The 14567-nt window shown below is 39.2% G+C and overlaps 1 protein-coding gene across 7 annotated transcripts in view; it reads left to right on the top strand.

The window, feature by feature from the left end:
• The window catches only part of FEZ2 (fasciculation and elongation protein zeta 2), a 36544-nt gene that overhangs the window by 21292 nt on the left and 685 nt on the right, over positions 1 to 14567 (top strand). For 2 of the 7 annotated variants that reach the window (XM_058835990.1, XM_058835987.1), the window contains one exon: positions 3804 to 5953. In XM_058835990.1, coding sequence (XP_058691973.1) covers positions 3804 to 3820 — 17 coding nt within the window. In that variant the 3' untranslated portion in view covers positions 3821 to 5953. Of the gene's footprint in view, positions 1 to 3330; positions 3360 to 3803; positions 5954 to 12078; positions 12157 to 13605; positions 14378 to 14567 lie in introns of those variants that run through there. The other 5 variants (XR_009277300.1, XR_009277297.1, XR_009277298.1 and 2 more) reach the window with 5 other exon arrangements.

The following is a 14567-nucleotide window of genomic DNA, read 5'->3' as shown; positions in this document are numbered from 1 at the left end:
TTCTTAAGCTTTAATCAAGAAATGAAATTTAGAAATGTGCGAATTATACCACCAAAGGTACTTGGTGGTATAATTCACACATTATTAATTTGTTCTGTTAAAATCTGTTAAGTACATGTTTCTTTGAGGATCATTTTTTTCCAATCTTGCAACAAAAAAAGCAGACAGTAAATTACATGTGACATTCAGATATGTGTAGCTTTATGGGAAATCCAGTTAGGCATCTGACTGCACAGAAGTACAGCCTTTTTTCAAACTTCATATTCCGTTTTACAGAGCAGGAAAAAAAACCCTTAAAAACAGGCTTTTGGTTATTTTTTTTAAAGCAGCACTGTCTTGCTATTCTGTTGTATGTAAAAAATTTGGATATGCTGTTTTATGTGGGTGTTATAGCTGTCCACAGAATTATTAATAGACTTGCCCAGATACTAGTGGTCATTGCTGAAAAGTTACTTAAATTGTTCAGAAGAAAGAAAGAAGGAAAAAAATGTCAGGAAAAATATTATTGCCAAAGTATTGTTAGTACAACATAAAGGAACAAAGAGAAGAATGCTATGGACATGGAGAGGTGAATGGAGCCATTAGATTGAGCATAATTATTGATGTAACGCAAAATCTTACCACGTGACTGGTGTTCTGAGGACAGTGAAGTAAGTTTCTATTTTCTCTGAATTTCAATGTGTTTTGTAGAATTCATGAATTCTGTGTTATCTTGAATAACTTGAACTAAATGCCCAGTAATTCTTAAATTTGGATCATGTAGGAAGACACACACAGACCCCCTCCATGTGCACGATCTAATACTCACTATCTTGATTTAGTAATGATTGAGTAAAGTTGTTTGGACAAGAGCTGGAATTTGAAGGACAGTTCTGCAGCCAGATCTGCTATTGACCTTCTGTGTTGCCACAGATCATTCTTGGATTTTTTTTTCATAACCAGCTAATCCTTCTGAAATGCTGGAAGTAGAAATCTTCAAAACATGGTGTGTGCAAATCCAGTGTAATAAAGAAATTAAAGAGAACAACTCGTTGCTTTTCATGTTAGGGGATAAAACCACCGCTATATGCATTTCTCAGTGGGATTATTAGTTTTGAAATTATTTCTGGTGCTTGCTTTCTTTAAAGCATTTTCTTTCCCCAATTTCTACTGCCCCCTTGTGTCCCCCAAAATGTTAAAAATATGGCTTTCCTTATCATGCTTAAGTCCCTCTTTTGAGGGGTCATTTAACTCTCCCCTACATCTTTTCTGTAAGGAATATCCCCTCAAAGGTAAGTATCCCAAAGCCAGACTAATTACATACCCTGTGAAAAGTCTGGTACAGTGTAGCAGCTTATCTTCTCATTTTCATTTTGTTCTTATTGAAGCCTAAATTATTTTCTAGGGGATATTTTTCCTTTTGTGAGGTTCTGTTTGTTTTTACTTTTCCGTGAACATTTCTATCCTGAACATAACAATAATGAAAGGGAATTAGTGATTTGCTTTGCAAGTGAACTCTAGTTCTTCTCCCACTAGCGTATGATTCATATTATATTTTATAGATTTAGACTTAAAATGGATGGTAACATGAAATTGATCAGCATTTGCAGTTGTGTTTAATTTTTTCTGAGTGTATTTTAATATATCAATATTGTCATTATATTTTATCACTAGGAGTCATGAAGGAGAAACTGGGATTTGAAAAATGGGTAGGGGATACTGACAGGGAAAGAAATACCAAACCAAGACTGAAATTCTTTATCTTAGAAAGCACACTTCTGGACTGAAGCTGGCAGCTTAGTAAGGTCACAGTATATAAATGCTGTTTGTTCTCATCTTTCTACTGCCTGTTTTTGATGGTTGAACTAATACAGTGTGATTTGAAAACACTGTGCTTATGTCCGTTAAAAGATGGACATAATAAGCTAAATAAGATAAGTTTTTTGTTCACAAGTTAAGCTGTAAAGCAGATGGAGATATTTGTGTCATAGCTTGTAGCTGCATTGGGTTTAGGTGTTGCAACAGTAATAAGTTCCGTATCCTTTGATGAAAGAATGTTTGTATGGATATTGCTCATTGAATTTTTACATTCTTTTTAAAGCTTTTAGTCTTTCTTCTTCTGTGTATAATGTAATGACTTTCTGTATAATGGTTAATTTGCCAAGTACAATAATGCAAGTAGTATTTTATATATATTATAAAAAATAATATTTATATAATTAGTATTATGTATATTATATATAATGTAGTTGCATCTGTAATCTTAGCAGTATGCAATTTTTGGTTGTTTTCTGAAGAAAATGCTTCTGTGCAGTTGTTTGTCTCTTCAGTCTCACAAATAATAATTGACAATTTCAACCCCACAAGACAGAAACAGGTGTTGAGGGAGTTACAGAAATACTGTAGCAAACAGCTTCTAGTTAGGAGAAGGACTGAAACTGCTGTTTGCATTGGGCTGATGGCTGCTGCCTTGAAAAGCCAACATCTCCTTGGGTCTGATGTATTCACCTACTTGAATTCCTATACAGGGGCTCCTGTTTCTTTGGGGACATGAGAACATGGGGAGGGCCTGCTGGGATGGAGTTCACAGCAGGTTTAAAGGAGAAGCTGAGGACAGTATTGTGGGAAGGGGAATTATCTTTTTTTATTGCCATATGGGTAGTGAAGAATATCTGACAAAATCTTCAGGAAGCAAGAGTTCCTTAATTTAGCTACTTCCAGAACAAATCACTGATATATATGAAATTTTAACCAATATATACATAGAGTTAAGTATTAGGGTAGGTTGTCTGGTATCAGATCTAGACATGTTATTTCAAGATTACTACTTTTTTACTTGCAGTTTTTTCAAAATGTGAAGATTTAGCTTTGTGTACAAGGATAATTTTTACGTAACTGTTATATAAAATATAAGTATGTGCTTACAGCTGAAATGGTTGCCTTTGAAACCAGACGTGTTATTACAGTAAATTTTATAAGATGTATTTACTGCTAAGCTTTGTGTTCTTTTCCAATTGTCCTCAAACAGTAATTGTGACAAAAAGAGTGCTAAAAATAATATGCTATGCATTACTAGTTAGTAAAATGCATGAAGTCTCGTACTGTTTTCTTCTTTTTCTGAATGTAGATGTCGTGAAAGCAGAACAATTGCCCATCTTTCTCCTTGCTATTTCATACCTGATCTTTCAAGTAAAAACTTACTTCTTTTTTGTTTTAATGAAGCAAGAATTTGCACCTTGTTCTATTTATAAATTATGTAAATATTTCAGATAATGAGAGCATTTATTTTCTTGCCTTTGAAGTTTTTGTTTAAAAAACTTGACTTCTTTATTTGCTTTTGTGTTGTGCTAGCATTGGTTTGAAAGCTGGATTGCTCTGAGGTTTGTGTCTTACATTGAAACAGGAATGAGAAACACATGAAGGACATGTCTTACTTGCCACTGTGTGTTTCTAGTACACGCACCAGAATTAGAAAGTAGACTTAGAATCTCAGATTGTCAGTATATTTTTAAAATATAACTGCATGCGTCACCTGTTATTTAATGTTCTGCTTTCTGATATAACACTTTAAAAAGCACTATTTAAGACATGACCTTTAGTTAACTCATTTCTGGATAATACTAGTTAAAGTTAGTGGGTTGTGTCACTTCATTACCTTTTGAGAGAGGCTGAAAACTTAATTGCCAGTTTCAGTTGATTACTAGATTTTACTGTGTTACTAATAGGGTAGAATCCAACATTTAAATATTTTAGTTTATACATTACATTTTTATGAGACCAACTTCAGTGATATTTACCATTGTGTATTTGTGACTTTTTTGCAGTTCTGTGTCCTACATGAAGAGGGCTGCCTTTCAGAATTAGCCATGCTCCTTCCTGTGATGAGAAGCTTTCCTTGGATATAACTCATAGTATTTTTTCATTTGGCACTATACCTAAAGCAGTATTCATTTACCTCCTCTGTGTGTGTGGATTTTCTGATCCTACAGTAAGTCATCCGGGCATGACAACTCATCCAGTTTAACTTAATAGTGCAATGAACTGGAGCAGGGAACAAACATTGTACAGTTTTACTTGCATTGTTCTGACTTTTTAAAGTCTATTTTTACATTGTATAGCATGTAGTAAATCCTCCTGCACATTTTGTTGTTGGAAGGAAAGGTAAACTTTGAATAGTGTAAATAAAATAAGCCTCATTTTAAGGAATCCGTATTTAAAAGCATCCTTAGTTCGTAAACAGAGATGAAAAAATTATCTTAGTCAGACTTGGAATTTAGGATTCAAGTGAGTTTCCAGGACACTCCAGAAAAGTGATTGTGAAAGTCAGCAATCAACACTGCTTTGTAAATGGTAACTCTGAACTATACAACAGATTTGTTCATACATCAACAAATCCCAGATTTCTTGGTTTGACATAAATAATTGTGTGTTACTTGTTCTTGGTATTAAAACAAACATCTGACTAAGGTAGTATTTCATGTTTGGTTTCATTTTAATTAATAATGTTCATGTGGCTTAGATACTCTCCCATATTGCTGCTATAATTTTACTGGTTTTAAAAGGTGTTTGATCTTAATGAAAATGCTTCAATATATAAACATTTTAAAAGGCAGTATCTTTTTAAAAATACATGTACAGTTTGAAAAACTTGCACCTGGCTTCCAAGTTAGTATTATATTGAGATGTTTGTTGCTGTGTATCTCTAAATTTTACTACAAATTTACCTTGTAAATTGTTTGCACTGTCTTCTCTGTGATGAGGTACCTGCATTAAAACAGATGAGAATGTATTTTATAAATCCTCTAAAATAAATGTACCCCATAATCTCTACTTTAAATACTTGTCACAAGTAATTTTACCAGTCTAAAAGGTTAGATTGAAATGTAAGGAGTACTAAGTGAAAAAAAAGACAACCCGATTTTTTTCTAGGTTGAATTCCTATTGATTCTTCATCCAAATGAATAGAATGAATATCTGAAGGCATTGGAATAGGAGGTTCTAAAGAGATAAACATGTGTTTCCTTCAGTTTTTTCCATCTAAAGTCTTCAGGGGTTTTGTTAGTTAAAGAGAAATTTGATCCTGAATACCTTGCATCATCTTTAATGTTCAGCTTTATCATCATCACCAAATACTGTTTTAATCAGTAACACAACATGGTTTGAAGATAGTTCTCATAATGTTGGTTTGGTTTTTTTTTTCCTAAAGGCCTCAATATCTTTGTCTTTTGTGCCTTTTTCAGCTTAAAATTCTTTTTCTCCTCCCTCTCCCCCACTTGACCACCAATGGATACTTGCCAGCCTGCTCAGGAATAGATTCTCTCCATAAGTGTGGCATATGTGAAGAAGTTTTTTTGTTGCTTTGTTTTAATTGATTTGTGGCTTCTCCAAAGAGAAGGGAGCCATTTATTTCTATAGCTGGTGTGTTATAAATTCATTATGGCATGCTTTTTGTGTAGAAATTGTTGATGTTGACTTTTGATGCCTGGAAATGGGCAGAGGGGATGACCCTGCTTTATTTTAAAAAAGGTGCACATGCAAAACCCACCATGTCTCTGTGTGAGATTATTCAGAGGTGCTTCAATCTCCTGATGAGGCTTGAAGTGACAAGATGGAACAAAATAAAACAACAATTAAGAGAGGAGCAAAAAAAAAAAAAAAAAAAAAAAAACAACAAAAAAACTTCTGTCAAAGTTTATATTACTTTTCACAAATCTTGGATGTCTTAAAGTCACAAACTACTAAAAGTAATGAAACTGGAAATAACGACCAGAGACTGCTTTAGTGAGATAAGCATCTGCTTGAGAATTTCATGCCTCTCATCAGACTAAACAAGATTTCCATTATGAAAAGTACCTGTTAACCTTGTATGCATTAAACAGCTGCCAAATGTGGCAAGTATTATTGTATACCTATATATGTACATAAAAAAAAACAGATCTCAAAACATTTGAATAAAAAGAACCATGCAAATCTGCTTTTCTGCTGAGTTCTATGTGCTTTGTATTTTCTATTATGCATTCTTTTTTTCCAGATCCATTACTGAATGTTGCATTTTTTCAGGGAGATGGATTTCATTCTTCTTTTTAGTTTTAGCATGTGACAATTGTAAATGGCCACCCAAAAACAGCTGACAGACACCTTAGCAGAAATTTTGTGCAAATCCATTTTTGATATGAAGAGTCCTGGAAGCAAAGTTGCCCTAGCGTAATTGAATTTTAAGGTACATAATTTATATGTATCACTTGCTTTATTAATTTGTTTGCTTTTATCTAACCCTTTTTCTGTGATTCACTTCATGAATAGAATTAAAATTTTGAGTCAGTGTCTGTCTGGACATCAGGATGTCAGAGGTAGTCAAGACTCCTAAAATTATGTGGTTTTGGTTAAGGGAAGAAAGTGGAAAACAACATCAGTTCCTTTCTGGTGACAGATAATGATGTAACTGGACTCTCAGCTGGTGTAAGGAATTGGTGATAAAGAGCATCTGCTGTTGACTGTGCCAGGCAATTGTAGCCTTTAACTTGGAGTAGTAGGGTAGCAGTTGACATCGTTGTTGCTTTCAGAGTGGATTGCCTTGGGATTCTTTATGTGTGCTTGTCATTTGGAAACCATAGCCAGACCTGAAATGGCTCCCTGTGTGCTTTGCAACAGTGTCGATAATCAAGTGTGTATCTGCACTGCACCTTTCACAGCAGCTGCCTGCTCATTTCCAAAGGGACAATTTATGGTCTGGGTTTCAGCTCATGACGCTGTAGATGGTGCAGAGCCCGTGCATCAGGAAGCCTGCTTCTCCATCTCTGGCAGCCACAGGCAGTGGACAGCAGCAGCCTCACTGGCAGAGCGAAAGTGGAGTGCTCCTGGTTCTGATGGATCCAAACCAGAACCTACTGTCTCCTCATGTCACTCTGCAGTGTATCTTTCTTTTTGGCAATGGTGGAATTAATATTTGATTTAGATACTAATCCTAATTTTTAAAACTCGTGAACCTCCCAAGTTATCCCAGGATATAAAGACATTCCAAAAACCACTAAGACTGTCACTCAGTAAAATACAAAATCTTAGAACAAAATGGATCTTGAGTCACATTGTGTGAATTTAGTGTTCTGCTTTTCTTGTGGGCTCAGCACTGTTTATTTTAACCCTAAACAGAAGCACTCTGATACAGGCAATCTACCTGTAATGTAATCAGTCTGTTGTAACACGAAGACAATACAATTTATTTTCAAGGCATCCACAATTTTGCAGGTAGCAGTGTGGTTGGAGCATTTTATAGGGGCCATCTAATGATGGGGAAGTGCTAGTTACCTTCCTTACAAAGTTTCTTACACCTGAGGAGCCAGAGGGAATGTGTTAAAATGGTTTGTCCTGGTGAAATGAAATTTCTTCTTCCCTTGCTAACATTCTTTTGACCAGGACCTACCTCAGGAATTCTGGCTGTTTTGTTTAAATGCCTTGATCAGCAATGGCTGGCTGGATTAGGTGATCACTGTTCAGTCCTAACAATAATTCATAAAGAAACTCTATGAACTGGGAGACCTAGTTACTGAATGTTGTTGCTGCATTTTTTCCTCCTTTTTTTTCTTTATAGTGTATAAAACTTGGATACCATGTTCATCATCCTAGAGCACACTACACAGGATTGTATCCACACAGTTCTGGAATGTCTCCAGTCAGGGAGACTCCACAGCCTCTCTGGGCAATCTGTTCCCAGAGTGCTCAGTCACCCACACAGTAAAGATTTTACTCATGTTCAGGTGGAGCTTTCTGTGCATCACTTTCTGCCCGTTGCCTCCTGTCCTACTGCTCAGCACCAGTGAGCAGAGCCTGGCTGCATCCTCCTGGCACCTCCCTTCACACACTCACAGCCATTGATGAGGTCCCCTCTCAGTGCCTCTTCTCGGGGCTGAACAGGCCCAGCTCCCTCTGCCTTTCCTCCTAAGAGATGCTCCAGTGCCTCAATCCCCTTTGTTACCCTCCACTGGAGCCACTCCAGGAGCTCCATGTCTCTCTTGTCCTGAGGGGCCCAGCAGTCCAGATGTGCCTCATCAGGGCTGGGCAGAGGGGCAGGATCATCTCCCCTGGCCTGCTGGCAATGCCCTTCCTAATGCACCCCAGGATTCCATGGCCTTCTTGGCCACAAGGACACTGCTGGCTCATGGATGGCTCATTGTCCACCACGACCCCCAGGTCCTTCTCCACAGGAGGTCAGCCCCCAGCCTGTAGTGGTGCAGAACCCTGCATTTCCTTTCGTGGAATTCCAGAAGGTTCCTCCCTGCCCATCTGCCCAGCCTGTTGAGGCCCTTCCAAAGGGCTGCACAGCACTCTGGGGTATTGGCCACTCCTCCCAGCTTTGTGTCATCAGTGAACTTGCTGATGAGGCGTCTGCTCCCTCATCCAGGTCATTGATGAACAAGTTAAACAATACTGGGCCCACCGCTGTCAATTTGCAAGTTCTAATGTGTTTCCAGATGCCTGGGTCTCAAAGCCATGTTATAGAAAACTTTTTCCCACCGAAGACTAGAGCTGGGAACAAGATAAGAGAAACAGAATCTTAGAAAGTGACAATCAATCAACTGGTCATTCACTGGTTCATTTATGCCACACATCTCCCTAAACACATCCCTCAAACTCAGTGTTAGGAAAGGTGCTCAATTTGTATTGAGTTCAGATACAACCTTAGCAGAGGGCTCACCTTATTGGAGCTGTCTTGATGGCTTTTCCAATTGAAGACACCAAGTTGCCATCAGAAACAGGGATATCCTTTTATTTATGTCCATTCTGAAGCTAGCAGTCTGAAATGGTTAGGGTTAGAACTGGGCTAGGGTTAACATCCTTTCTAGAGGTAGACCACTGAATGCTGCAATACCTCTCCAAGTAAAAAGGTGACATGAGCCGATTCCCACTTGGTCCTTATTTTCTGCCTTGGAGAGTAATTTAGTAGAATCGCTGTAATGGGTCATGGCTTTCTGAGATATGAATATTGCAGGTTAGAGACGACTGGCTTTCCTTCTGTGGCATTTAAGAATAATACTGTTTAGTTCTTTCTAAAACGACACCCTTAAAGGACTGTTTTCTCTCAGGCAAGTGTCAGTCTGAAATGCATGTGCCTGCCACAGGATGGCAGCAATCCGTCACCACTGAAGCGTCGCTCAGTTCGGGTGTTGCATCTCAAAATGAAGCCCAAAGATAAGCTATTCACACGCGATCACTTTGTGAAGGTGCTATGACAAGCACAGGAAAGGCTTTCTGTACTGTTTCTCATTATTAATTTAATCCATGGTTTACAACGTTTGTTACAATGTGATAATTTGCTTAGCTACAGAAGCTGTCCCCAGGGCTGAGCTCTGAATACTTTCTCGTGTAGCAGCTGGTATGGGAGTTCATTCTGTGGAGGGTTAAATGCTGAGGGTAAAGTAAGTAATCTCTTTTTAATGCTCCCCGGTGAGTATGTATTTCCTACCAATATTTCAGGGGTTTTCACCTTTAGGTCTGTGTTTCCTCTTCCTAAGGCCATCTGAACTATACATCGTTACAGTGTGAGATATATATCAATATATATATATATATATATATATTGCCCATCTGCAATATACCTTCTGTTTCCCTGGAATTCAGGGCCTGTTTGAAGACATTCCCTGCCTGGAGCCAGTAATTACTATTTTCATGTGTATGTACAACTACTTACAGAGAGTTTGCTGTCATCTCTTCTGAAAAAATAAATGTATTTTTATAAATCTGACTGCCTGAGTCTGACTGCACTTGTAGCAGTCCCTGGTTGGTTCTGTGGTCAGTGACTTGCCCCAGTACTGACTGGTAAAAGCAAGACTGTGTGAAAGCCAAGCGGGCTTTATAGCCATTACCATGTAAAGGATCTTGTGAAATTAAATTATTCATCGAAGCCCTTACTTCATGAAAGCTGAGCCTTTTGGTTAAAGAATACAGTTTTAAACATCAAAAAGTGCAGGGGCAAAAATAGGATTTGTAGCCAGCTCTCTGCCCTGGAAGACAGTAAATCATGCTGCCTCCAGCCAGGGATATGCATCTCCCTGTCCAGCACTGCGGGTGTGCAGGGCCAGTCTCTCTCACCTGCCTAAGCCAAATAATTACTACAAACATGAGCTGTGCTAATCCTAATGGTGCTTCTGCAGAGGTGTTTCAGCTCCTCACAGAACCAGAGCTACCCTATGCCTAGGGAGCACTAGAGACTAGAAACTCTTCCAGCAGGGCATAAGGCCCGGGATGAGCAAGTCTACATGGTGGCTGATGTGAAAGGGGGTGTGAGAAAGGCAAGTGACAGACAGAAAGCCCTGGACTTCAGGGAACAGACTTGGGCTCCTTCAGGCAGCTTGAGGTGGGGTGCTCAGCTTCACCATGACTGAGGCAGCAAAGCAAAAGTGTAAGATGAAGGCAAATCTTAGCTTCACAATGTCAACTGTCAGGTGTCATGGGGTTACTTTACCTTTAAGAAAGTTAAAGTTGCTGGGGACTGCCTGGAGTCTTTCTCATGACCAATTATCGGTCATTGCTGAGAATTGACAGCAGTTTTAGCCATTAAAAAGGGGGATCAACTTGTGAACCCCACCTTAAAGTGTACAACCAGAACTCTCTTGTTCTCTTTGTTTCTTGACTGTGAAGAGTGGCGGAGCTCTAGGCCTCCCGTTCCCTGCCCAGGCCATGCGGCCGGGCGGGGGCCGGGCTGGGCCTGCCGTGTCTCCCGGCCGGGAGATGGGGCCTGCGGGGGGCTTGCCCCGGGCCAGGTGGACCGGGCCGGGCCGGGCCGGGCCCGGCCCGATCTCTGGCTCGGCTGCAGGTTTTGCTGTAACTACATTCACTAGAAACTGCCGAGTGAAGAAGGAGAGGGGCTCTGGGCCTGCTGAAAGCAGAGACGGTGACCACGCTCTCCAGAGCAGCTATGAAGAACTTTCCATCGCAGACAGCTCCAGCTCCTGTTCAGCAGAAGTCACCAAACCATCTACAAAAGCTTGGGCAGGATTTTAACTCTTTCTTACCCAGATGAGACTTGCGGATTAATCTTTTTATCCAGAGAGGGAAAAGGAGAGTGATCAGCATGAAAAGAGACTTTATAAACTACCAGTGACAAGAAAGAAAAGAAGCTTCAAGAAAGGTAGAGAATTAAGAAGATGCTTTAATTAAGCTGAAATATCTTTCTGTTAAAACTATGGGGATGGACAATGAAGTCCTGAAAAGAACTCCTTTAATTCATGACGGAGTATGGGGAGGAATAGAGTATTCAGAGTGTAAATTTGAGTAAAAAGTAGAGTAATTATGGTATAGTGAAGTGCTGGGAGATTTGAAGCCTTGAGAGGCAATGAGAAAACTGTTTTCTAGTGAAGCTCACAGAAACAGATGAAGAATACTTTTTGCCTTTGAATAACTTATCCTTAAAAATGCTATCCCTAAACTCATGACCCATAACACACCTCAGGGTATTGTGAGATGGGAGGAGTGGGCTCTGATAACAGCAGCTCTGGGCAGCTGATAGCAGGGAAACGGAAAACTATAACAAAAATAGTTTTCTTGTGAGAAACTCCATAAATTAACAGAAAGAAACTTCTGTTTCTCTACAGAGACTGATGAAAAGACTGTAGAAAGAATTAAGACTGTTTAAACCATCAAAGTTCTAAAGTTTTTATCTCTGTTGTCATGTGAACAAAAGAATGGTGGGCAGTAAGAAATGAAAAGGTTTTTTCTGGAAGTTTATTCTGGTGTTTTTATTATTGTAGTTTGTCAATAAACTTTCTTTATTCCTTTTAAGTTTTATGCCTGGTTTGCTCTTGTTTTAATCCATATCTCACAGCAAGAAATAAGTAATTTTTTTTTTCCCCTTTTGTTAATTACTGGTTTAAAACCACAACATCATGCTAATAATATTCTCATACAATGCAGTATGGAGAACCCAATACCAGAGAAGGCATGGGACTTTCTCAAAGCTGCTTTCTCAATAGCACTCTGGCAGGTAGACTTTCCTGGCTGCTTCTGCTAATCCACATAGCAATGCATAAATTGCTGTTCCAGAGCATTCAAAAAAGCAAAACAAAGCAAAAAAACTTGTTTTTGTTGATTCTTTTCCTTGCACAGATGATGGAAGGTGCCCTGAGAGTCTTTGCCCAGCTGTTTGATGCCATGTCCCTTTGGGGTCTGAGAAGTCATTTTCAGGTATTTGAAAGAATATATACTGAGACAGTATAATACTGGAATGACACATTTTTATATCACCAGAGTCAATAATCTGAGGATGTGCCAGGAATAATCCTGAGAGAAGAAAGACTTGTGCTCTTTACTGCAGAACCCTTTTTCCCATGGTGTGGGAGACATTCTCCTTCCAGTGTTGGCTGCATGTAATGGGGGTAGATTGAGGCACATCCAAATCTAAAGTGACAGAAATCATACTCTTTGGTGATGAGTGTGAAGGTGCTTAAGAGTCAGAAAACAAAACATATGGAAAGGTATTTGAGGGAGGTATATGAGGGAGGTAGGAAGGGCATAGATGAGATTTACCATCATTGAAAGTGTTAGGTCAGAGGTGGGATCAAGGATCTATTTAACAAAGCATTCCTCCTCATCCTTGAGGTTCTAGCAGGTAGATGTAAGAAGGGGGAGCAATTGAGCTATTGGCAATATCTGTATGATCTCACCTGACATACAGATTTATGTTATAGATTTAAAGATTTAGGAGGATAATTGTGAATTAGGTATGTTCTGCCAGAGCTCTTTCCACTTGCTGTTCCTGCATGGCAATGCAGGCTCCTGAGCTGTGTACCTAGGATACCAAGGATGGCATCAAGAAGCATCTGATAGATTTCCTTCTGCTGTTCACACATGTTAGAAGGTTTTTGTTCTTGACTAACAGCTGATTGCAGTATAGGTATTCATCCATTCTCAGTTGCCTGTCGCCATCAGTTTTCATTCCCAGAAATCCCACACAGGGTAGAAAATCTAGCATCTCTGCAGAGAACCATCTTGGCTGCCATGCTGTGAATTACTTCCCTGAGTGTTCTGCTGTGGGGAAAGAAGGAACCTCATAGAGAATGGAGACACTACCTTCTGTCTATGACCAATTGCTATTTTTTGGGGGGTTTGCCTCAGTTGAAATTACACAGATGCCTTCTAGTTGGACCTTTTCTTGCTCCAAGTGGAAGTGAACATTCAGTAGTAGTACTGCCACAATATGGATAGCTCTACCAACTCCTCTTTCCAGTCAGGATGTTGTAGCCATACATTTCTTGTAGCCTTTTAAAGGAAACTTCCAGTAGCCATAAGCTTTACAATTCTCCTTCTGAAGAGATACCATGTAATTGAAGGCATTATGAGAAAGCAAATATCTCTGACCTAGTATCAGAAAACAACCTTAAAACTCCCCTTATGTGCAAGCAAGGCTCGGATCGCTTCCATGAATTGTGGTTATGCCCCAAGACTGATGAGGATTTTGGGGTTTGCCTGAGAAAATAAAATGCCCTTTGTGAAAAGCCTTGGCACCCTAATGGTGCAAAATGCTGTTTTTATTTTTCCAGATTGCACTGGTGAAAGTGACCTGAGAACAGAGAGTGTTTTGAAAACTCGCTTCTTGTGTGTCTGTGAACAGTGATGGTCTCTGTTTTCTCTCAGCAGATACAGTCCTGAGTAACCTGTTCAAAGGATTATGAGAAAAAGTGGGCAATGTGATGAAGTGCACAACTCCTTGGCATTGTCAAGCTGCAGTTTGGATGCAACTCCTCGCGTCTTCTGACCTTGCTTGGTAACATGTGCTCTTGTCCGAGTAAGCAGCCCATTTATTTATACACCAGGCAAACAGCCCTGTAAAGCTGATACTGCTTATTTTGCAGTAGTGAAGAACTTTGCCATTTATTTACAAGATAAAAGAGACTGTAATTTTCAGGCAAGCCACTCTGAAATCCCTACTGGAGTTGTATGTTCCTGTTTCTTCTCTAAGAAATCATCTGCTTCCTTCTTTTCCTTAAATTCATCTCAGAGCAGAGTCCCTGCAAAGAGCACTGATGTTTTAAAACCTTCCAGGGGAAGAAGAGACAGTTTTTTCTCTTCTGTAGGTCTTACATTGTGCCGTGTATTCCTCTTGTAGAAATGCTGTGCTCATTCACATGGAAAAGCTCTTTGTAGCTCCATATGGTTTTCCAGTGAAAGTTACTGGTACCCATTACCTTTTTTGTCAACCTTTTAATTTGAAGTTGCATCAATACCATTTTGTTACAGAGATCAACTTAGAAATGTGAAATGCTTGGAAGCTTAACAAAAAACAAAATAAAGCTTTTACAAAGTCTTGAATCAATGTTTCCCACAAGGAAGACTGACATTTATATACTATACTATATGTATAGACTGTCTGTGTACCACCATGGCATCCTGAAGACTGCTGAGGTGATGGTATCTCTATCTTCTCTAAGACTCTTGATCCCAGCCTTGTGGTGAAGACACAGACAACCCCTGTCGCCCCTTTTTGATGTCATTTTAAGAGAAGAGGCTAGGAAAGCTTATTAGTAATTCTCACTTGGCTTTATTATAAGCTGAGAAAGCTTTACCTGAAACCTCTTACAATCCTTACATCTGAAACT

This window comes from Poecile atricapillus, chromosome 3 (assembly GCF_030490865.1).
Source record: "Poecile atricapillus isolate bPoeAtr1 chromosome 3, bPoeAtr1.hap1, whole genome shotgun sequence".
Lineage (NCBI taxonomy): Eukaryota > Metazoa > Chordata > Aves > Passeriformes > Paridae > Poecile > Poecile atricapillus.
Note: the sequence above shows the minus strand (reverse complement) of the source record. Positions and strands in the feature narration are given on the sequence as shown.